Genomic DNA, 23,128 nt, shown 5'->3' with positions numbered 1-23,128 from the left:
TTATTCTTTATAATTTTTTATTTTTCTATTTATCAATATTAATAAACTGGCTGTGGTCTAAAATAAATTGCAACAAATAATAAGTAATAAATACACATAAAATCTTTTCAAAAATAAATAAATAAATAAATACACATAAAATAAAATTTAAGTCTCAAAATTATCTATATAAAATTTCAAATGAAAAATAAAGTTTCTAATTAAGGAATCTACTTTTAACTTATCATGGCCCTTCTGAATTTTTTTTACCTACTCCACAAAGGAATATGGGTTTGCTTACTGGATCCGGGCCCAAGTGAGATGGTTATTCGGGAGATAACAATCCAGAAACATGGCTACCAAAAAGGAAGAATGTGGATCCCTGACTATGTAATTTAAGTGTTGGAAATCTTGGACTACTAATGAAATACTCCTTGATATTATGAATTGCAGTTAAAGAGTGTGTTTTGAAATTAGGCAATTTATTAACACTGGTAAAGAAGAAAGCAGAAAGTAGTTAGAATAATGATCGCGGGGGGGGGGGGGGGGGGGGGGGGGGGGGGGGGGGGGGAAGGATTCTCAAGCTCAAAGAAATCTTTAGAATTCAAATATTGAGTTTAAATTGTTGTTTTCCAAGTATTCCCTATCCTGTAAAGACCTTCAAGGAGATTGTCACCGACTTAAAACCGCACCTATGGTTTCCTGAGAAGGAAGTGGCTGCCTACAGAAAGATGAATTGATATCCAATAAGAATCAATAAGAACTAATTTGCAGGAACATTCCCAGGTCTTGGTAAGAGGAGGTAGAGTGAAAGATTCATCAGCGTGAAGATAGTAAGATGGTGCTGTCTGTTTTCTCCAGTTGCAGGAAACAATCTGAACTGAGGCAATTTTTCCGCATTCACTGCCCCCCTCCCTTCTCAAATAAATGCTAGGAGTTTAATTTCCAAACTACCAAAAGCGAGCAAAAACATAGAAACTTAAATCGTCAGCACATTATAACTTCCTATTCTCAGATGTTACAACAATCCTCCGACAGTCTTGTGCTTCCTACCAAAATTTCCATGTAATGATCAGCTGGAGATCTGAACTTATGCTAAATCTTTTGCACCAACTCATTGCTCAAAATCTTCCAAAGCACTGTAGATCAACCTGTAACATGTGCACTGAAGCTTAAAGATCCCTTTTTTTTTAAGCCAAAAAAAATTCAATCATTAAAATTTACAAACAAGTATATTAGTGTTTAGAATCTGAAATATAAAGAATCTGTCACGATACCAAAATAAGGAGAGGAAAAGAAGAATCACAAGATAGCCAAGTTTGAAAAGGCGTCTCTTTTTTTCCCGATCAAGCAAATTAAATATCTCAGTTACATCAATTAGGTGCTCTCTTTGCATGTACCTGATTCCAGAAAAGGGCAACGTTTTAAAATGTGCTCAATTCTCCCGTATGGATGCATCCAAGTAATACAACTTTGTTCAAAAATATTAACCTATGAATATTATTAATATGGAACACACCATATTGACCATAATGGATTGAACAAGTTGGTAAAGACACTGAAATGTTAGTTTATTGAAAATCATATAAACAAGCAAACATACTGAATATCTTCGTATATAAATGGGTAGCACCGTAGCAGACAGTGGGAAAATGGAAAGGAAGGATTGCGTGCACATGCTAAAAGCCTATAACAATTATGTTACTAATGTTCAACCTTACACCGTGGTCAAATCAGACAACACAATATATGCATGTGAAGATAAAATCCAGTTTTAGTTAACGTAAAGCTCGTAGTTTTAGTTAAAATGTTTCTGGGCCGATAAACACAAGAACAAACTATAATGTCTACAGAATACACCTATGTATACATCTAGATAGATCGAACAGAATATATCAAGTAAACTAAGTGAATACACTTACAATCTCACATTGTAGTATAAGTATGGAACAGCGAGAAGTGACATTATCCAATGGCCTGTTACTAGGAAGAGAAAACATAAGACCCCTTCTGTTATAAACTCTGGAAAAATCACTTGATTTATTCGCGATGCTGAATCATAAGGATTGATGTAATCAAACTCTAAATCTGACAAGCACATTAGCTGAAAAACAAACCCGTCAGTTTCTTTCGTATAAGACCCTTTATAATACTGAAAGAGAAAAGCACAGCAACACCAAGGTTTCGCATTAACAGTCAAATTATGAAACAACTTAACATAGATACTGTATTTGCTAAAGATAAACTTATAACAAACGGTAATAAGTTAAACTTAAAACCGGACCTCCTCCAACAACTACGAAAACAGAGTATTATTTTAATGCATCTTGTTAATAGAGTCTGGGTACTGTCAGATATAAAACTCAAACTTTTCAAATAAACCATATCCTTGACACCAGCGAAGCCCATTGTGAAATTATAGGTCAAGCTTACTGACAAGGTTTATTGGTCATGCTCATTTTGAGTAGCACAGTTTAGCACAATCAGACCTATCTGTCTTTAGCACTTGAAGGCTCCATTTTCGTTGGAAGGATGGAATGAAGATTGGGATGTAACATGCAAAGGAAATTCTGGTGGTAGAGAAGGTTAAAAGAAGGAAGAGCAATGAACATGAGAGACTGTAATTATCTTTATGATAAAGTTTGTGAAGGATACAGAGTATCAGAATTTGGTATACTTCTGTCTTGGTCCTACCTTTCAGTGGTTCAACATGGCGTAGGTCGTTAATTATCAGCTATACTTCTCAGAAAACTATACTTGTAGCGATAGTCATTCTTCTCATCAAACACAAGATCCACAGGGCACATTGACAGACAAAAATTTGGAAATAAACTCAATTGCTAAGCTACAAACATTTACATCAGGGCTATTTCTTTTACATTATAAGCAAATTATAACATTCTGAAATCATTCATAAGTTAGACCATTTAAGCAACTTATACTAGATCTACTCCAGAAACTAAGACAAATTTTCGCCACTTGGATCAGACATTTTCCTCAAATGATACTTAAACGTAAATATGTATGATTACTGTCACCTTATTATATTTATTTCAACAGAATAGGCTTGAGCAACTAATAGGATACCTTCTCTCCACATTAGAAACACGGTTTTCATGTTTAACTCGTTGAACAAGAAACATTAGAATTTGCACCGAGAAAATATTTAAAGAGTGATCCACTGCATAGTCCCATTTTGTTCAGGGAAATGTTGATTCGTTGATACAACAATGACAATTTAATAAAGTTGGAAATTTTGGGGAGGAAAATGTTGGTAAAATAGCAAAACACATCAAGAATTCGACTCTAGTACAACGGCAGTAAGGACATGTCCAAAGAAGGACTGATAAACATAAGAAAAATCGTGTAGTTCTTTGTCAGAATTAAGAAGTTGTGATCCACTCTCTCCTACACCAAAATCCCCATATTTCACACTATACTCTTCGACAGTCCCATCCTGCATCTTTCCTTAACTGGACTACAAGAAAAATCCTTTACAACTACCTTAAAAACAGGTATAAAAATGCAAAATCAGTACAATTAAGCTTTTCAGTAAGAACATTGGGAACTATATCACATCCAATTGGAACCTGTGCACTATAAAGCTCATATCTTTCTACTTCAACTAAGCATCCTGTAATAAAAACTAAAAGTCCAAGAACTAAATTACATCAAACAAAGCATATGCACAATAAAGCTTACATCTTTCTACTTCAATTACACATCCTGTAATAAAAAGAACACATTTTTATACATATAAGACCTAAATTAGTGATGCCCATGTAAGCATAATTCAAAAATTCATTAGAAAAACAAGTAAAGTGGATCACAATGCATTAGGAAATCAAGAAAAGTGGTGAATAACAAATAAAGATTTATGATACAATAATATTTACAAACAGAGTATATATATTGAATTAAATAGGTGATTAACAGAGACCTGATAAACAACAAGGATGATAAGACCTATGAGGATAAAGAAGAAGAGAATCCATGCCATCATATCCCCCATCTTCGATGAGCAAATCTTATTTCTGTGTTTATAAAACGTATTAATAAATGTTTACAACAATAAACACTTTTTGTAAAATAACTTGAACAAAAGAATTATGAAAGGAGTTTAACAAATTTTTTTGCCTCAATAACTAAATTTTAATTGTTAATTAAATATCAAAGAACAAACGCACCAGATGTCCAGAGTATCTCACCGGGAAAGTTCTCGACTAAAATGCCCCGCAACATATCAAAATTCGACAATATATAATTTACTCCTTAAATTCATTATTCTTGAAATCAGTGATTAATAATTTGTCTAACCGATTAAATTTTCAATTATTTGATAATCATTTAATTAATTTTTAATTTATATTTATTTCGTATTTTTGTTGATTAAGCCCGATTTCCATTTTTCATAATACTGTTTAAATTATCTGATGTACTGTCAGTTTATCTGATTGTTTATTATAAATTTTGAAATTTCATGAGGATTTTATTAAAATTTTGGTTATCATTATAAAATAACATGATTTATTTATAATAATTTTAACTAATAATAAAATATTATCTTAAAATATAATCAATTTGTATATATTAGAGTACGCCACCTCACATGTCGAAGACCGTTACTTTATATTAGTTTAGTTAATAACTAGTTGAGAAGCCGCGTGTTGCGGCGACCTATAAAAATTATATTAATGATTCAAAATTAATATTTGTAGGATAAAATAAATTTGCGGTGATCTATAAAAATTATATTAATGATTCAAAATTAATATTTGTAAAATAAAATAAATTTGCGGCGGCCTATAAAAATTATATTAATGATTCAAAATTAATATTTGTAGAATAAAATAAATTTTATATTATAAACATCTCGATGCAATACCAATATCAATATTTAAAATTACAAAATTGGACAACAATTCATGAGTGAAAAAATGATAATAAATTTCTGGGTTAATTATCAATTGGATCACTTATTCCAGTCCAATGTATAATCCGCATCACTGCGAAATTTTTGGTCTCACATAAACCACTCATCAGACTAACGGTTGCATGCTGTTAAATCAAATCAAAATAGATGTTAAAGTGAACTCTTTTCATTAAGTTCAAGTGACATGACGCTTACGTGGATGAAGAAATAAAATAATTTTAAACTAAACAAATAAACTAAAACGCAACATCAATTCAAGTTCAAAAAGATACCTGAGGCTGCACTAGACCTTGATGACGACAACAAAGACTATGCTTGTTCTTTTGCAGTGGATGTTCACTGATTTCAATTATCTTTTAGAGAAGTTATGTTTATGTTTATGTTTGGTCTAGGGAACCATGATGTTTAACATTACTCGTTTGCTTGTTCTTTTGAAACTTAAGTATTTATACTTGTCTTTAAATTTTGCAGCTCTTGATTCTTTCAATTCTAGTAAAACTAGAAAGTAAATAAATCAAATACAAAAAAATGTGATAAAGGATTTTATATTAATAACACTAAAAAGTTGTATTAAGCTTTTAATTTCAGTACAAGTCTACAACGCCGGATACACACACTTATATTTACTGGGATTAAAGTGAAGTGGAATACACGATCAACAAAAGTATCCGTTACTTTTTCGCCTCAGCGGCTACCGTTAGCTTTTTTAATTTGATTTAACGGAATGCAACCGTTAGTCTGTTGAGTGGTTTAAATGAGACCAAAAATTTCGCAGTGATGCGGATGATACATTGGATCGGAATAAGTGATCCATTTAATTTCGCAGTCATTCAAAACATCTATCATAGTGTAACTCATTATTGTATTAGATGGAGAAGATAGTGTAACTCATTATAATAAAATTATGTTCGCTTAAATAGAATGTAACAAGAGAGAATAAAATTAGATTTATATGCTTATATGAAGAATATGGGAGAAAATATTTACAATTTTAGTTTCTTCTTTCATTTCTCTTAAAATTAATTGAATTATACAATTATGTCATACATTTTGAAAGGTATACTTCATTTTGTTTCTCCGACATTCACCTGTAATTCTTGTTCTAACTCATCTCTCGTGCATCCTCTTTTTTTATAAAATTTATTTTTAGTGTTTCCTCTCATCCCTTTCTCATTGCATACTTAGTAAGTTGACACAACATAACTACTTAATTTCTCAGTTTTTCATTTGATTTTCACGAAATGGACACGACCTACCTACTAGCCTTCTTTGCTTTCTCGTCCCATGTGAAGCGCTTGGACTGTAAATGAATAAAATCGAGACGAGTTTGGTCTGAGCTAAACAGAATTCTTGTTTTGATGCATCGAGCCGGTCTGAGTTTTAAAATTTAATGAAAGATTATGTTAAATTAACTTTATAATAAAGAAGCTGAACATCAATTTATTTGTTCGAAGAGCAATTTGAGTTGAGCCGAACTCAGACATAATCTACCTAAAGTTTGTATATGTTTCACTCAACCAAATTTAATTCATAAAGTATAAATTATAATTTTACAAGTTACATATAAATTACATGATAAATCTAATTATTCATCGATCATGAGACCAAAAGATTATGTTATCCACCTAAATTTGAGCTAAGATAAAAGATCCATTTATTTAAAATAGAGTTTATCTGCAATCCCTCTAATAAAATGATTATCTTGAAGAAACTTAGACAAAGTGTCATACCATGTCCTTGGTACTTGTTTTAAACCATAGAGTGCTTTTAGTAAATAATAAACATACTCGGGAAAGTCGGGATATTCAAAACCAGGAAGTTGACTTACATATACCTTTTCTTCCAGTTCACATTCAAAAAGACACTCTTGACATCCATCTGGAACACTTTGAAATTGGCATGAATAGCATATGTCAAGAAGATGATGGCTTCTAGTCTTGCAACTGGAGTAAAACTCTTATCAAAATCTATTTCTTCAGATTGTAAATAGTCCTTTGCAACTAACCATACTTTGTTTCTTATGACTACCATTCTCAATCATTTTTACCATTTTCAATCATTTGTTTCTGAATACCCATTTTGTGTCTATCACACTTCTCCACTTAGGCTGGGCAACAGTTTTCACACTTTGTTTCTCTCAAACTAGTTTAGTCCTTCTTGCATGGCTAGAACCCAATCTGCATCTTGAGAGCTTCCTCAACTATTTTGGGCTCATTTTGAGATAGGTATGCACAATACATACATTCTTCTTGTGTTGTCTTTGTTTGAACTTTGGCATTAGCATCACCAATGATCATCTCAAAAGGGTGATCTCTGATCCATTTTCTTTGATGGAGAAGATTTTGCCTTGAAGAGCTTGTTTCATCATTGTTTATGGAATGTTAACTTTAAGAAGCTCACCTTGAGTTTGTGAAGTCATGACTCCTAGAAGATAGTGGAGTCCTTGGTAGATTATCAACAGATATCTCATTTGAGGTATCAATGGATACCTCAACTTGATTTTTAACGGATGATGGATTATCCGTTGATTGGTTTGCTTCTCTGTTACTGATTTCAACAATTTCTTCATCACTTTCATAGTGTATATCTTCCCCTTCATTTTTAAACTTGAGAGATTCATGGAATTTTTCATCAATTAGATCATATATTTTCTTGTAATCAGATACGTCATGAACAGATTTCATGACTATGCTAATTCTCAAGTTGTAAACTCTACAGGCTTTATCCCTAGAATATCCAACAAAAATTGCTTCATTTACTTTTGTTTCAAATTTTCTCAAATTATCTTGTTGGTTTCTTAGCACATAGAGCTGCACCAAAAAATATTTGAAAGTTGATTGTTGATTTCTTTCCTTTGTGTAGTTGATAAGGTGTTTGATCATGAGCTTTGTTGATGAAAGAAATGTTCCGAGTAAAGCATTTTTTCGCTCAGCATAAATAGATAAATTTATATTAATAACCTTTCTGAATTTCTATTACAACGTAATAACTAATAACATGTTTGAAAATGTTACAACAAAGATGAAGAACTTGAATGTTATGATTCGATCGTGACCATCCGGACATACAGAAATGGCCATAAACAGCGTTGTGTCCTTCTATATATTATCTAAATAAATTAATTTACTTTTAAAGTCTTGAAACAATTTCCTTTGTGCTGCTTTAGTTTGTTTTTGGCTTTAAATTTTTTGTTTCATCAAATATACACTTTCTTATAGATTGTTAATATGAATTTTAAAGTTTTTCTACTTCGTTTTATTCAAATGCATGTCTTTATTCTTATATTTTTATAATAGCAACATACATATATCTTATAAATTTTTTTAAACATGACTCAAAATTATAGGAATTTTTAATTATAAAATTGTTAAATTATGAAAATTAAAAATAACAATACACAAATCATAGACATATTACCTGTAACTACACTCTAATTTGCTTGCTATCCAAAATTGGAATCTATCAAAATTGACCCTCTCCAACTCTAATTCATGCTTTCGATCACTTTCTTAAGATGTATAATTTATTTGAACTTCGAAGTATAGTTTAGTCTATATGCATTTTAATTATCTATTAAGAAAAATATACTATAAAAATAGAAAATTTACAATAAAGCAGAAAAAATATGCATATTTTATTATACAAAGGTCTAGAAATACTAAAATTCTGTAGATAATACATGATTGATCTTTCAAAGCAAGAAATCCATGAAAGTAGTACATGGAAATGGAATATTCTGTCCACGAATATCAGCATTGGTGATCATTGTCGTCCCTTTTGTTTTATGAGAACAAGTTGAAGAATTATCGGTGGTGGCAGTGCTACTATTGATCATGTTGTGAGGCTTCGGGTAAAGAAAGAAGTTTCTCGACTCCAAGTTTATTAACTTCTCTTCTGGATTCAAGCCTTCATGCATAAGTTAGAAACTTATTAATCAGTTATCAGAAAACATGTATCCATTATATTGTGTTGCAACTAAATAAGTAAACTATCTTGTGTAATGAAGTGCTAATGAGAATAGAAGCTTATCTTGCTTACAAGTTAAATATGAATGAATTGCCCAAATTATTCTTATGGAGAATATAGGGTGAAATTATTGTTACAAAATTTATCCCATATGTAAAGTTAGTACATGTACATATCATCTACTTGACCAGGGGTGAATTTGCAAGCATAATAACACTATTTTACCCACCAGATTGACTTGTTCCTTTGATTTTTATGGCCCCTTGTATTCTCGAAAATTGTGAAAGTATATGCTTGAGAATTTATTTAAAAGAAGCATACGCATAGTCTATCATTATCGTGTGACTATCCTCACATAACACTAGCTTGCTAAAAATTTTGTTCCATCTATGAGGTACGCTTTGAATTCCTCACGCCTCAACATTGTTTCTACCATTTTCCTCTCTATAACGAGATTCAACAAATATTTATTTATTTTTGTGCCCAAATGCAATAAGTTCATATGTAGAAGTGTGAGTTTATGTGATGAATTAGGAACTATCTCTCCCAAGAAATAATTAAAGGGTCAAGGCCTTTTCCGCTAGCCATTAAAATCAAGTGAATGTCAAAATTAATAATCAAGATTATAAATGGAGAGTCCCCATATTTTAACCGTGTATGCTTCAAGTATATACAGTATCTGACTAAAGCAAAGGTGGGAAAAAGAAATTACTTCTAAATGTTTCTTAATCGATACCCTTCATCTCAACTCTATCAAGTCATATATATCACATAATTGCTTAAATATCTATAATCGGTCTAAAAGTATGTACAAAGATCAATTGATTATTTGACAAACTTACATTTCAAGCTGAATTGGGAGTAATGAAGATCAAAGCAACGAGCGTCAGTATATTCTAACAGTGGCCTTCTATTTTCTTTCAAGTAAACTTTGATTACTGTCTTTATCAAATCCCCAACGGTGTCTTCAACTGGTAGTACAACATGTATTGGACCAAAACTCCTCTCGACATTAACGTGTACCAATATTTTCGTCAGTGCCTTGTTTCCATTAGATGAACCAGTATGCTGTAGTAATTTGGTTGTAGGCCCTTCACGCTGAAGACCAGAATTTGAATTAGAATCTTGGGTATCTCCGGAACCGGAGCTGCGATTGTTTGAGGAGGCGGTTAGTTCGTGCCGGTAAAACATTGATACTGGATGAAACATGTTAAATTGGTATGTGAATTGTCATATCTTGTGTATTACTTATATGAAATTGATAGATATGCACTATGCTTTGGAAGGAAAGAAGCTGTGTGCGTGAGTTTGTTGTTATCACAAGTGAATATATTACTTTATATAGTGTATATTTGCGTCTTTGTGCATGTAGAAGATTAAATTAATTGAGTCTGATCAAGATAGTTAACAACTTTCAATTAGTGAAAATTGAATGGTCCATGTACACATACATCATCTTTATTTGTATAAGATAAAAAAAGATATCTTAAGATGATTAATTAGTTTAGAAGTTAAACAGAATGCTATTTGAGAATGATCCATATGATATTAAGATATAGATTAATGATATTTTTATTAATAAATAAAAAATAACAAATATTCCTTACAACACTCATAATACGATTCTAACATATATTTTCATGTTGAAATTTAAAACTAAGATATGTGTTCATTTTATAATATACTTTTTTGTTATGGATACATATTTTAAAAGGTAAAATGGTGATATTTTTAATTAATAAAATAAAAATATCACGGAACCCTTGTACAATAGACATAAATAATATTCTAATATATATCTTTATATTGAAACTTAAACCTGAGATATGTATTTATATTATCATATAAAATTTATGTTATCATAAAATAAACAATATTAAATAATTGAAAATTCTATACCACCTAAAATGACTCGCAAATGATATTTCAATTATTATGTGTGTGTTTGTGCGTGTATTTATATATATATAGGGTCTTACTCTAGTACAAACCTTCTCAGAGTATAACCACAAATTAAAAAATAAATCTCTAAATATCAAATCGAAATATAAGCGCATATCGTATGCAAATTGATCATTGAAAGATGAATAAAAATACAGTGAAGTCGGAGTTTGAAAAAAGCTCAGCGATTGACGGGAAAAATCAAATCAAAAAATAGAGGGAATTCTATGGAATTATGTGTGGGAGGGTGTATATTAGTTGAGTATGATGAATTCTAGGGAGTCATTCGATTAGATTAATCCGGGGGCTCATATTAAGGTTTGTAGTTTGTACACTAGATTAGTTTGTATTTGAGCACTTGCAGACAAAGAGACACACACACACACACACACACAAGTTGAGGTTCAAATAAGAACTAGTTAACCGGAGAATTAGTATGTTCTGTACCTCATTTACGTGTTCTGTAAATATATTTTTCACTATTTTTTATTTTAGTTACATAAAGTAGTCTCATAATTATCATTTTGTTTTCGTAACACGTTAAAACTTGATGAATAATGTAATTAATTCTATAAATCATGAATGATAGAATAACTATGTACATAACATGCACATTTTTATAAATAATTTTCATAATTTTTCTTGTAAATGCATGTTTTTTTCTTCACACGTTTACAAAAACATATGTTTTGACTAAAAGACGTCATATATTTCGTAAAAATAAGTAGATTTATCCGGATTGAATGTATGATGTGTTATTTAAATTTTATGTGAACTATTTGAAATATAACAAAAACACAACAAATGTATGCTATGTTTTTCATCCCGAAAGATGTCCTTAAATTAATTTGAGCGTGAAATATTTATATTAATCAAATTTTATATATCTTGAACTAGATGTGAACTTTTTTTTAATTATAAATAAAATTAATAAATATCTTAAAATTTTAACAACGATGATAATTATGTTCAGTGCGTTTAAATATATGTGGTGATTAATTATAATTTTTATTGAAAAATTTGTTTGATTTAAAATATGAAGTAAAACTTAAGTAAATGTTTAAGATTATAATGTTCCCAAGTTTGGAGATAAACATTTTTTGAAGTATGTAGCATTACTCAATTTTATGGTGGATTTGAGTCTTGCATCAGTAATTAAAATTAGAAATGAGATTTCAATCACGATCTCTTTTAGATAAAATATTTGTTTAACTAAAAATACTATAAGATGTATAATCATAATATGTTATATATTATATTTATGGTCATATATCATTCAAATAAAAAAAAAGTGTTGATATACGTGATATATGTTAATTACATGATGACAAATATATTTATGTACAAAAGACATGTGAAAGGAAACTTCCGGTAATGTGCACAATCTTATACATGACGTACGTAATGTATATCTTTCAAATTTATTCATATAATAATAATTTTATAACTCATCAATTGATAAAAAAAAAATATTACCGGAAATTTGAACTAAGGCTCCAGACAGGATCCATAGGGGCTCTAGACAAGATCAAGAGCCGATACTTTACTCCACTCACTTCCCACTAGGACCCATCCCTATTCACTAGGCTCAATCTAGGCCTTGCCAAGACCCACTTCAGGGTCCATTCTCGGAGCCCACAAACCTCCCAATATTTTTAAAAGCATTGGTTTGCATTTAAGTTTGTATTTACTAGTTTGCATAGGAGTAAACCCCGATCTATATATATATATATATATATATATATATATATATATATATATATGTATGTATGTATGTATGTATGTATGTATGTATGTATGTATGTATATTTAAATATATAATATAAAATGGGTAATGTTAGGTACCCAAAAAAAATTCGCAAATGATGTGGCAGACAGGTGGAAAATTGTGATTGGGTGATTGATGCATACAAAGGGGGTCTTATTATTATTGGAGTGAATGCACTCAATAAGAGTTCGACACATCGTTTGGGAAAAAATGGGTTAATACTCTATTTCATTACTGTACTCGATTAAAACTTTCACTTAGCCTACCGAGTGAAAAAAGTTTCCAATTAAATAATTAAGCATCTAAAAACTTACAATTAAGAGATTAAATTAAAAAAAAAATTTCAGTGTCGTTAAGTAATCTTTGACTTTAACGGATTAACGTTAAAGTTAACAGAGTTGCATGTTTTAAACAGAGTTGCACGTTTTTAAGATTTCAAACTGGCGTACAACATGCTTCATCGTCCTGAAGGCACATTTAATCATGATTTGGCTGAGTTTCTTGATTGGAAAGCTCCTGCCAACACAATTCCTGTTAACGGGGTTTACTCGTTTGAAGAAGTTTTACCCATTCGTCGCCTTGTTGTCTACCAGAGACGATCTCATGCTTGTTCTATGGTCTCTGATGCTGCTTCTTTTGTGGTTGATCAGAAGAAAAGAAAAGAAACAAAGAAATTTTGTATGATGATTCTCTAGGAGACACAGCTAGTTCTCCTGTCAATAGCCCTAAGATCATGCAGGAGAAACAAAGAAATTTTTTAGAGTACTATAATTTCCTTGGTAGGATTATAGACCAATTTACATATTAAAATTATGCTGCATGAATTATGTAGATAGAAGGAGGTATTCCATATCTTCATCTAGAGGGGCGGTCAGATAAAAAGATTGGTGGAACGGTTATAGAAGGAGAGAAAAATGATACGGTTCTGTAAATCCAATTGTACATATACTTTATTTTCAATGCTAATACTTCATCCATGACAACTATCTTCAATGTTTTAACTTTAAATTCACAAGGAACTGTAAATCTGTTTTTTTCAATTGCATCAGATAGTTGTATGAGCAGTGGCGGACCATGGGCTGGGCTAGGGTTGGCTCCAGCCCAGGTCAAAATCCAGTAACTCCCATAACATTTTATAGCCCAACACCATCTAGCCCAGGTAGATAAAATAAGCAGCCCAGTTATATATATATTAGTTTAGGCTCAGCCCACATAAATTTAAATAACAAAAACTGGGCCAGAAAGAAAGATTGGGCCAAGAAACATTGCTCTGGACCGCTGCTTTTCAAATCAATTAAGAAAACAAAAGAGAGAAATACACATACACGGCCGCGTGTATGAATTCAGAGTCTGGGAACAAAAAAAATTAGTTTAAGCCCCCAAAGTGAAAAAGCTTGGTATCCGACGATTGTTTTTCTTGAATCGACTCCTCAACTCTCTACCTCGGCTCACTACAATGTAAATTGCTGATCTTTTTCTTTTTTAAATTCTTATTGTAATCTAGTATGAAAGACAATGTTGAGTAATTAATTAAAATATTGAAAAAAGAATCTAGATATTCTTTTAATCAGGATCATTAGAATATTGATTATTTGATGTTCCTTGGCTGTCCTAAAATCTAGACCTCAATATTTTAAGCCGTGTGTGAGCCAGTGAGTCCCATTAAACAAAAATCAGGACTAATATAATATTCAAATTTTTTGGATAGAATCCATGTGAGAAAATTAAATTTAATAATCTTAGTGGTTCAACACACAAGCTCTTAGTTGTTAGTAATCGTTGGCCGGAATATTAGTAATGAATGAAAGTGATTATAATAATATTCTATAATATTGTTTGATAAATATTTTTAAAGTTATTTAAATTTGACTTGTTGCAGGAGTCAAGATCGAAAGAGGAAAACGTTGTTATCCTATTTTTCTACAGCTACTCCAACTTCTACAGCTACTCCTACTGCCACTCCTACAGCTACTCCCAGTGCCACTCCTACAGCTACTCCTAGTGCTCCCCTCACAGCCACTCCTAGTGCCACTCCTACAGCTACTCCTAGTGCTCCTCCTATTGCTCCTGGCCCAGCTACTGCGACTAATACGGCTACAACTAATCCTATTGATCTTGCATCTCTTGAACGTGATCCAGGTCTTCGTTGTCCAATTTGGAAGTATCCACCTAATGTTCGTGATGACATTAGGCGTGAATACATTAGATTGGGAGCATTTCAACTTAAACTACACAAAGATCAATATCCACATACTGATTATAAAAGTCAACATCGCCGATTTCAAGCATCTTGGTTCAACTCATGGCCTTGGCTAGAGTATTCAGTTTCTAAAGATGCAGCATTCTGTTTTCCGTGCTATTTATTTGAAAGTGATACATCATACATTTACTATTGATGGATTCAGGAACTGGAAAAGAGTTAATGATAATGAGAGATGTCCTTTGTTGATACATATTGGAGGCTTAAATTCCCCACATAGAAAGGCAGTGAATTCTCTTGAAGGGTTGAAGAATGTTACAAGGCATATTGACAAGGTCATTAATCGTCAATCTTTGGAAGAGGTGAACAAGAATAGACTGCGTTTGAGAGCTACTATAGAGGCTGTTCGATACTTGACTTTGCAAGCATGTGCATTACGGGGTCACGATGAATCATCAACGTCTCGTAACAGAGGTAATCTTATTGAGATGATTAAATTTTTTGGTAGACTAAGTGTTGATATCTCAAATGTTGTTTTGGAAAATGCACCAAAAAATGGCATGTATACTTCTCCAAAAGTACAAAAAGATATTTTGCATATCCTTGCTTCTAAAGTAAGAAATAAAATTCGTGATGAGATGGGAGATTCTAAGTTCTGTATTTTAGTTGATGAAGCCATAGATGTATCACATATAGAACAAATGGCTATTGTGCTTCGGTTTGTTGATGTTCATGGTGTTATTAGGGAGCGTTATTTTGATATTGTTAATGTGGCTGATACAACATCACCAACTCTTAAGAAAGAAATCTCTGATGTTCTCACACAGAATAACTGAAGCATTCATAATATGAGAGGTCAGGGATACGATGGTGCTAGTAATATGCGTGGTGCATTTAATGGTTTACAAGCTTTGTTTCTTAAAGATTGTCCATATGCTTATTACGTACATTGTTTTGCTCACCGTTTATAACTAGCATTGGTTGGGGCTGCTGAGAAACAAGATTCTATTTGGGAATTCTTTTCAATGTTGTCTAATGTTGTGAATATAGTTACTGGTTCTTCTAAACGCTTATTGGAGTTACAGATTGCACATGGCATAGAGGTTGACAAATTTATGGCTAGTGGAGAATGTGAGACTGGTCGAGGACTTAATCAAATTGGGAATTTGCAACGACCAGGATCAACAAGGTGGAGTTCTCACTTTAATTGTGTTTGTAGCTTGATTGATAGGTTTGGTTCAATAATTATTGTGTTGGAAAGTAACAATAATTGTAGTACTTCTTCGAACTCTATGCGTGGAAAATCCAGAGGTTCTTTAAAGGCGTTGAAATCATTTGACTTTGTATTTGTGTTACATTTGATGCATAAGATCATGGGCATTACAGAGTTGCTTTGCCGAGCCTTACAAAGTAAATCAATTGATATTTTGAATGCCATGAATTTAGTTGCAACAATAAAAGAATTGTTACAATCTTTGAGAGATGAAGGTTTTGATATTCTTTTGGATTATGTCATGTCGGTGTGTGAAAAATATGACATTGACATACCAGATATGAATGCTCGTTATATGGATGGTATTCGTTCTGTGAGACAAAGAGATAATATATCCGTTGAGCATCATTATCATTATGATATATTTAATTCTGCAATTGATTTTCAGTTGGAAGAGCTTCATTACAGGTTCGATGATGATGTTGTGCAGCTTTTGAGACTAAGTACATCTTTGGAACCGAAGAACAATTTTAGGTTGTTTGACATTGAGAATATTTGTACACTTGTTACTACCTTTTATCCTGCTGATTTTGGACAACAAGAGATGTACCATCTTAAACTACAACTTGATCACTACAAGATTGATGTGGTTACTCATACTAAGTTTCAGGATTTGTCTACTCTTTCCGAGTTATGTGTACGACTGGTTGATACAGGAAAGTCAGAGCGCTATAGTTTGATTTATAGGTTGATTTGTCTTGTGTTGACACTTCCTGTTTCTACAGCAACTACAGAAAGGGTTTTTTCAGCTATGAAATTAATGAAGACTGGTCTTCGAAATAAAATGGAGGAAGAATATTTGAGAGACTCTATGCTTATTAATATTGAGAGGGAGTATGCTGAAAACATTGATGTGGATGAGGTGATAGATGAATTTTAAGCTCAAAAGAATCGCCGGGTACAACTCAAATGATGTGAGTAAATCTTTTTTTGTTTTTTGATGAAACTAGTATGTTATTACTTGCATTTTACATATGTTACTATATTATTCAATAATATGGCTGAATTTTGTGGCTTTGCTTTACATGTATATGCTAGTTTACTTGTTTATCTCTTTATTGAATTCGTGGAATTTTTTTTAACTCCAGCCCTAGTAGGTTTAGAATCCTGGATCCGCCCCTGTGTATGAGTAACTGAAATGTGAAGATATGCAAGAGTGCGGGAGAAAATGAAACTGGATGAACTAATGCAAGTGCAGGGCGCAGCTAAGAAAGAGTGTGGCAAGCAGATGTGGCAAGCTCAGAGAAAAAAACCATCTTCTCCATGTTGCTTGTAAAGTTGTATTTTACTCAGTAGGCCAACTGAAAATTTTGTTCGCCTAGAGTGATGAAATAGAGCATTGACCCGTTAAAAACTTAACAAAGACTAACTTAACAGAGACTAACGGAGTGACCTATTTGAAAGTTTTAATGGTACAATCAGTTGACTGAAAAAAAATTTGACTCGGTAGACTAACTGAAAGTTTTGGGCTAGTAGAGTGATGTAGGCTAACTGAAAGTTTTGGGCCAGTAGAGTGATGAAATAGAGCATTAACCCGGAAAAAAATTTGGGGAGCGCTTACCAGGGTCACAGTGTATTCTAACAATTTAGATATTCTTACTTCTGGTTCTCCATCTGTTCACTTTAGAGCGTGATAGTTTGCGTCTCTGTAATTATAAATTGAAAGTCGTAAATGTGACAGCCATCTATTACAACCAAAATGACTACATAAGATCTAGTTAAGTCGTTAGTGAAATTACTTTAAAAGAATAAGTAATAATTTCCACACAAGCCCTTACCTGCAGTTGTATTGATTGATTGTTCACCCATTCTTATATTTCCTGCACTACTTTAAACTCATCTGATTACATGTATAATAAGATGCCTGCTCACACTGTTGAAGTGGTATCATCAAGATCCAACATGCAATGGTCTTCATGCAAGCCTTGTAGCGTACCGACACTGTTCCAAGTCTCTTAAGTTCATGCTGTAAGCCTGTAAGCTCTGTTACGTGGAAGATATGGGTGTGTGTTTCGGATTATAAGTCTGATTTTTCATACCACAGCCAGAAACTTCAGACTGAAGCAGAAATTAATCCTCAGATAGTGAAGTCCACGAGCAACCTATTTATTAAGACGATGACCTCTGATGTACTTGAGGCTACTTTCTGTAAATGCTAGTTGTTAGGTATCATCCCATTACAAGGTAGTATGGACTTTGATGATCCAAAATATGTAAAGATAATAATTGTATGTGACAATTATTATAAAAGGTATGTATTGGGTCACAAAGTATGGGAAGTATTGTTGGGTATTAACCAAGTAGGCAAAAGTGTAACGCCTGTAATATTTGACTTATATATATTACAGTATTTCATTTTGGTGATATATTAAATTTCGTGTTTTAATTTTCAAACTATGTGAATTTGACTCGTTTATCGTTACATGACTTTCGTATGTCGTTAAAATGTACTTATATGTTATTTGACGAATAATTCTTGCTACGCGATTAAATAATATTACTAGTTGCGACGGTTTTGGCTTTATATTAATAAATGTGATCGTTGTCGCTACCCGATTAAATAATAATAGAGATATATGCGATTTAGTGATATTTGATAAATTGCGAGTAGCCGATAAACTTTAACTTGTAAAATAGCGTTTGGTATATATATTCTTCTCGAGATTTTACGTGTATTATATTCGTGTTTTATATTTATGTGAAATGTGACTATTAGAGCTTCACTTGTAATATTTCTTTTAAAATTCATTCCTTGTCCAAAATTTGTGTAAACTATTTTATTAAACTTCTAAAATCTCATATTATTTGTGATATTCATTTCATGATTTATCGATTTGTACTTTAATTATCAAAACTCTTTCTTTTAATACTCTTTTAATCACACTTTTATTAATTATCAAAAGACTACATTACCCTTGCATGCATTTTACACTAACACTTGGAAGAAGGATAATCTAGTCATTTCTACAACCCACTCACATTTTTCTAGTCAAGTCAAAGTGGAAGTACTTGAGTATACCCACTTGACCACACAAACTCACACACACCCATTCTCTCTCATTTCTCTCATCTCCCTCACCTCTCCTCTCGGCTTCCTCTCTCTAAACCCTCCTCCATTTTCGATTTCTTCATTTTCTTCAAGAATCAAGCTTGTTTTGCCAAGAACTTCATCACCCACACTTGTATCTTCTATTACAAGGTTAGTCTTTGCTTGCATGTGATTATGGAGCCGTAATGGGGCCTTAGTTCTTATGAGCTTAGGGTCTCCATTTTGGGGGTTCCTAAAGATGATCATGAGATGATTTTGGTAAGGTTAAAACCTTATTTGGCCAAGGCATTCTCTTGAATCATCACATTCGGCAATGACTCCAATGAGGAGCCGAATGTATACATATATATATGTGAGATGATGATTTTGAAATTCATGATTTGAGATTGGTTGCTTGTATATTCGAAAGGTGTGATGATTTGCTGAAGTTTTGGTGTGATTTCAGTCCTTGCATGTCTATTATTTTGATGATATAGCATGAATTAGAGCTTGTATAAATGTTTCTAGTGATGCATGTTGAAACCGAATGAAATGCCATGACTTTGAGTTTTGTATGAGATTTTGAGTGATGCATGCCATGATTCAAGTGTTGAAATGATAGTTTATGGTGTGTATGATGATATCTAGTAATAATCAGTAGCTATTATGTGAATACCATGTTGATATACTCGAAATTTGCTCATATATGCTCCCTGAAAATTCTGCTCTGTTTTTGGTTCATTGTTTCACTTCGGCATTGAATTTTTCATGGTTATAAATTGTGGTATATTGCTTGGTGAGGATAGACAGTAGATATATGTATATTGTAGAATAGGATTGTGGCTTGGTTTGTTGGTTTGAGGAGTTTTGAAGGGTGCATTCTCTTGAATCATCACATTCGGCAATGACTCCAATGAGGAGCCGAATGTATACATATATATATGTGAGATGATGATTTTGAAATTCATGATTTGAGATTGGTTGCTTGTATATTCGAAAGGTGTGATGATTTGCTGAAGTTTTGGTGTGATTTCAGTCCTTGCATGTCTATTATTTTGATGATATAGCATGAATTAGAGCTTGTATAAATGTTTCTAGTGATGCATGTTGAAACCGAATGAAATGCCATGACTTTGAGTTTTGTATGAGATTTTGAGTGATGCATGCCATGATTCAAGTGTTGAAATGATAGTTTATGGTGTGTATGATGATATCTAGTAATAATCAGTAGCTATTATGTGAATACCATGTTGATATACTCGAAATTTGCTCATATATGCTCCCTGAAAATTCTGCTCTGTTTTTGGTTCATTGTTTCACTTCGGCATTGAATTTTTCATGGTTATAAATTGTGGTATATTGCTTGGTGAGGATAGACAGTAGATATATGTATATTGTAGAATAGGATTGTGGCTTGGTTTGTTGGTTTGAGGAGTTTTGAAGGGTGTTAAGGTGGAAGGAGACACACACACACACCATGGCAGATTTTTGCACCTTAGAAACCATGAGAATTAGATGTGTCATGCTTAGGCCCTCATAGGCCCAAGTCTCCTGGAGTTGGGACTTGATGTATACAAGTCTCCAGTAGCCTTAGAAGTCATAAAAACCATCATTTACATAGATGCACACACACATCTTTGAGTATAGGGCAGAACAGGGCACTTTAGGATTAATTGTATCCTTGAGTGGTTAACACCTTGTCAATGATGAGGCCCTCATGGAGCCTTGATTTAGATGAGCTTAGGAAAGTATTAGGAAGCTATTTGAGTCATTGGATTGGTGTAGTGAGTGAGTTTAGTGAGTCTCAAGTTGGAAAGTTCATGGCAGTCCCCACAGCAGGGCAGGGTGCTCTGTGCCAATTTTGTTTAGAGGCCCAAGGAGGCCTGAGCAAGGCCTTAGTGTCATTCCAAGTGCACAACTTAGATTTAAGTCTTAAGTATCCAGAGGAGTCACAATTTCACCAATGCACATAGTAGAAACACTTGTTTTTGCCAAAACCCCTAAGAGGTGCCAAACTGCCAAGGCAGAATGGTCACTTTGGTACACTAGTTTTTAAGGACCTATATAGGCAAGGCCTTTGAGTCACACCACTCCATAATATTAGTTTAAGATTGTGTCAACCTTTAGAAATTGGTTTGGAGTCAATACCCTATGTGGAGATGCCTCATTTCCACTAAAGAACACAAGTGTCACACATGGAGTCACATTCTAGTACCAACTTAGGGTGCATTGCATTTTAGTGTGTCATCAGTGAGGCCTTGACCTCATATTGAGTTCATGAGTTAGTTTTAAGTCATATTAGAGAGTTCAAGTTAGTTTAAGTCAATTCACTTAGTGTAGATGCATTCTTTTACCAAGGCACTCCAAGTGTCGCCAAGGTAAGCATACTAGTGAGTCACTTAAGTTGCACTTCACTTGTAAGTCTTGAGTAGTGGGGCACAAGTGTGCCTTACTATTAATTTGTTAATTTGAGGTCAGTAGAGTATGGTTAGGAGGTATTGGTCTTAGACCTTATGTGCTACTTGATTAAATGCTTAATTGACTTAGGAATAATTAGAGATATTAAGTAATATAAGTTAAGTAACTAAATGCCATGCTTTACTTGTTATGTGCATTACTTGATGATTATGTTACTTGTTTTAATTAAGTTTAAGTGTATATTTAATATATATGTATATATATTTATTTATATATATATATGTATATACATTTATACGCGAAAGGGTAGTTAGTGACGAGGATACTATTAATTATAGGTGCAAGTAGGAGGCCAGGCAAGGAACCCCTAGAAGCATCTATACAGGAGTTTAGTAAGCTTTATCCAGGCAAGTGAAACTCTTCCTTTATACTTGCTTTACAATTGTATACCCTGTGAACGTTGAATTACTGTTATTTAGGACTGAATTACCTTATCACCCCTTGTGATCATCACTTTGGATTCCAATAATACCCATAACACTTGAATTACCTTTTTCATATGATATCACCTTACAACCACATGATTATACTCCAATAGTCCTTGATGAATAATGAGAACTTGATACCCCACATTAACCTGAATTATCTCATTTGGAACCCTGATCTTAATAACATCCTTTACTTTTGAAAGATCACTTGTATTTTGAAAACACCCTTGCTTATAACTTGTCTTTGATCAAGACCCCTTTTTTTGAAAATGATTTGATTTGAAATGACCTTAAAAGCAATTGGATAATAATTTATTAAGACTGAGGCGCCAGTTAATTATTGCAGCATCAGTAGCGGGGAGCCTGATGTCTGTTTATGGCCAATGTGTGCCGAGGATCCTCCCTGGTTGAATCACTTTATGTGGTTCGGAGCTTGGTGTGGGCTGATCACCCCTCAATGCTCGTAGCGCTGTGTGTTTCCAATTCCAATAAATTGATATCCCACATTTCACCTTTACTTGTGTTTATACCTTGTGATATCTGTTGTTGCTTTTGCACTTGTTATATTGCATATTGTGAATTGTTTTATTTACTGCTTTCACTTGCTGAGCTTTATGCTCATATATATATTGTTGTTGTTATAACCCTTCAGTGAAACCCGAGAATGGCCCGATTCAAGCAGACCGCACGTAAATCCACCTCAGGCAATGGGATTGCTTACCGCCGTATGATGGAGCAGGTTGGGAACTCGTAGTTCCCTAGATGTTATCTTTTGAACTTTTGGGATTTAAAATTTGTAGTAATGACTTAGACTTAATTTGGATTTCATTTGGGTATGTAATATTTAGATGTTGTTCATACTCATTCCTGGTGATTCCGGGATTGTGGATTTGGATTTTAGTTCTAATATTTCATAACTCTATAACTCTAGTTTATATATATCGATATGCATGCTTTAGTCGGTTATTTAAGTTGGGTCCGTCACAAAAAGATTCTAATTTGAGTTAGAAATCAAAATTGGATTAGGATTATGATTAGGTATTTTGGAATTAGATCTTGATATGTCTAAGTTTGAGATGGCTATATATACATAGTCATATTGTGTTTGATAAGCGTGCTTAAGATGTAGACTTA

At 32.8% G+C, this 23,128-nt stretch overlaps 2 protein-coding genes across 2 annotated transcripts; one reads left to right on the top strand and one right to left on the bottom strand.

The window, feature by feature from the left end:
- Positions 1-555: 555 nt before the first annotated feature.
- On the bottom strand, positions 556-4,211 carry LOC108206102 (protein cornichon homolog 4-like). Its single transcript, XM_017376294.2, has 5 exons — positions 4,167-4,211; positions 3,920-4,013; positions 1,902-2,083; positions 1,257-1,379; positions 556-1,130 (listed from the first exon to the last, which is right to left on the bottom strand). The coding sequence occupies exons 2-5, from the start codon at positions 3,989-3,991 to the stop codon at positions 1,094-1,096; spliced, it is 414 nt and encodes a 137-aa protein (XP_017231783.1). The 5' UTR covers positions 3,992-4,013; positions 4,167-4,211; the 3' UTR covers positions 556-1,093.
- An 11,601-nt stretch (positions 4,212-15,812) lies between these two features.
- Positions 15,813-16,940, top strand: LOC108207387 (uncharacterized). Its single transcript, XM_017377838.2, has one exon. The coding sequence runs from the start codon at positions 15,813-15,815 to the stop codon at positions 16,938-16,940; it is 1,128 nt and encodes a 375-aa protein (XP_017233327.2).
- Positions 16,941-23,128: the final 6,188 nt, after the last annotated feature.

The sequence above is a fragment of the Daucus carota genome, chromosome 2 (genome assembly GCF_001625215.2).
Source record: "Daucus carota subsp. sativus chromosome 2, DH1 v3.0, whole genome shotgun sequence".
Taxonomy (NCBI): domain Eukaryota; kingdom Viridiplantae; phylum Streptophyta; class Magnoliopsida; order Apiales; family Apiaceae; genus Daucus; species Daucus carota.
Note: the sequence above shows the minus strand (reverse complement) of the source record. Positions and strands in the feature narration are given on the sequence as shown.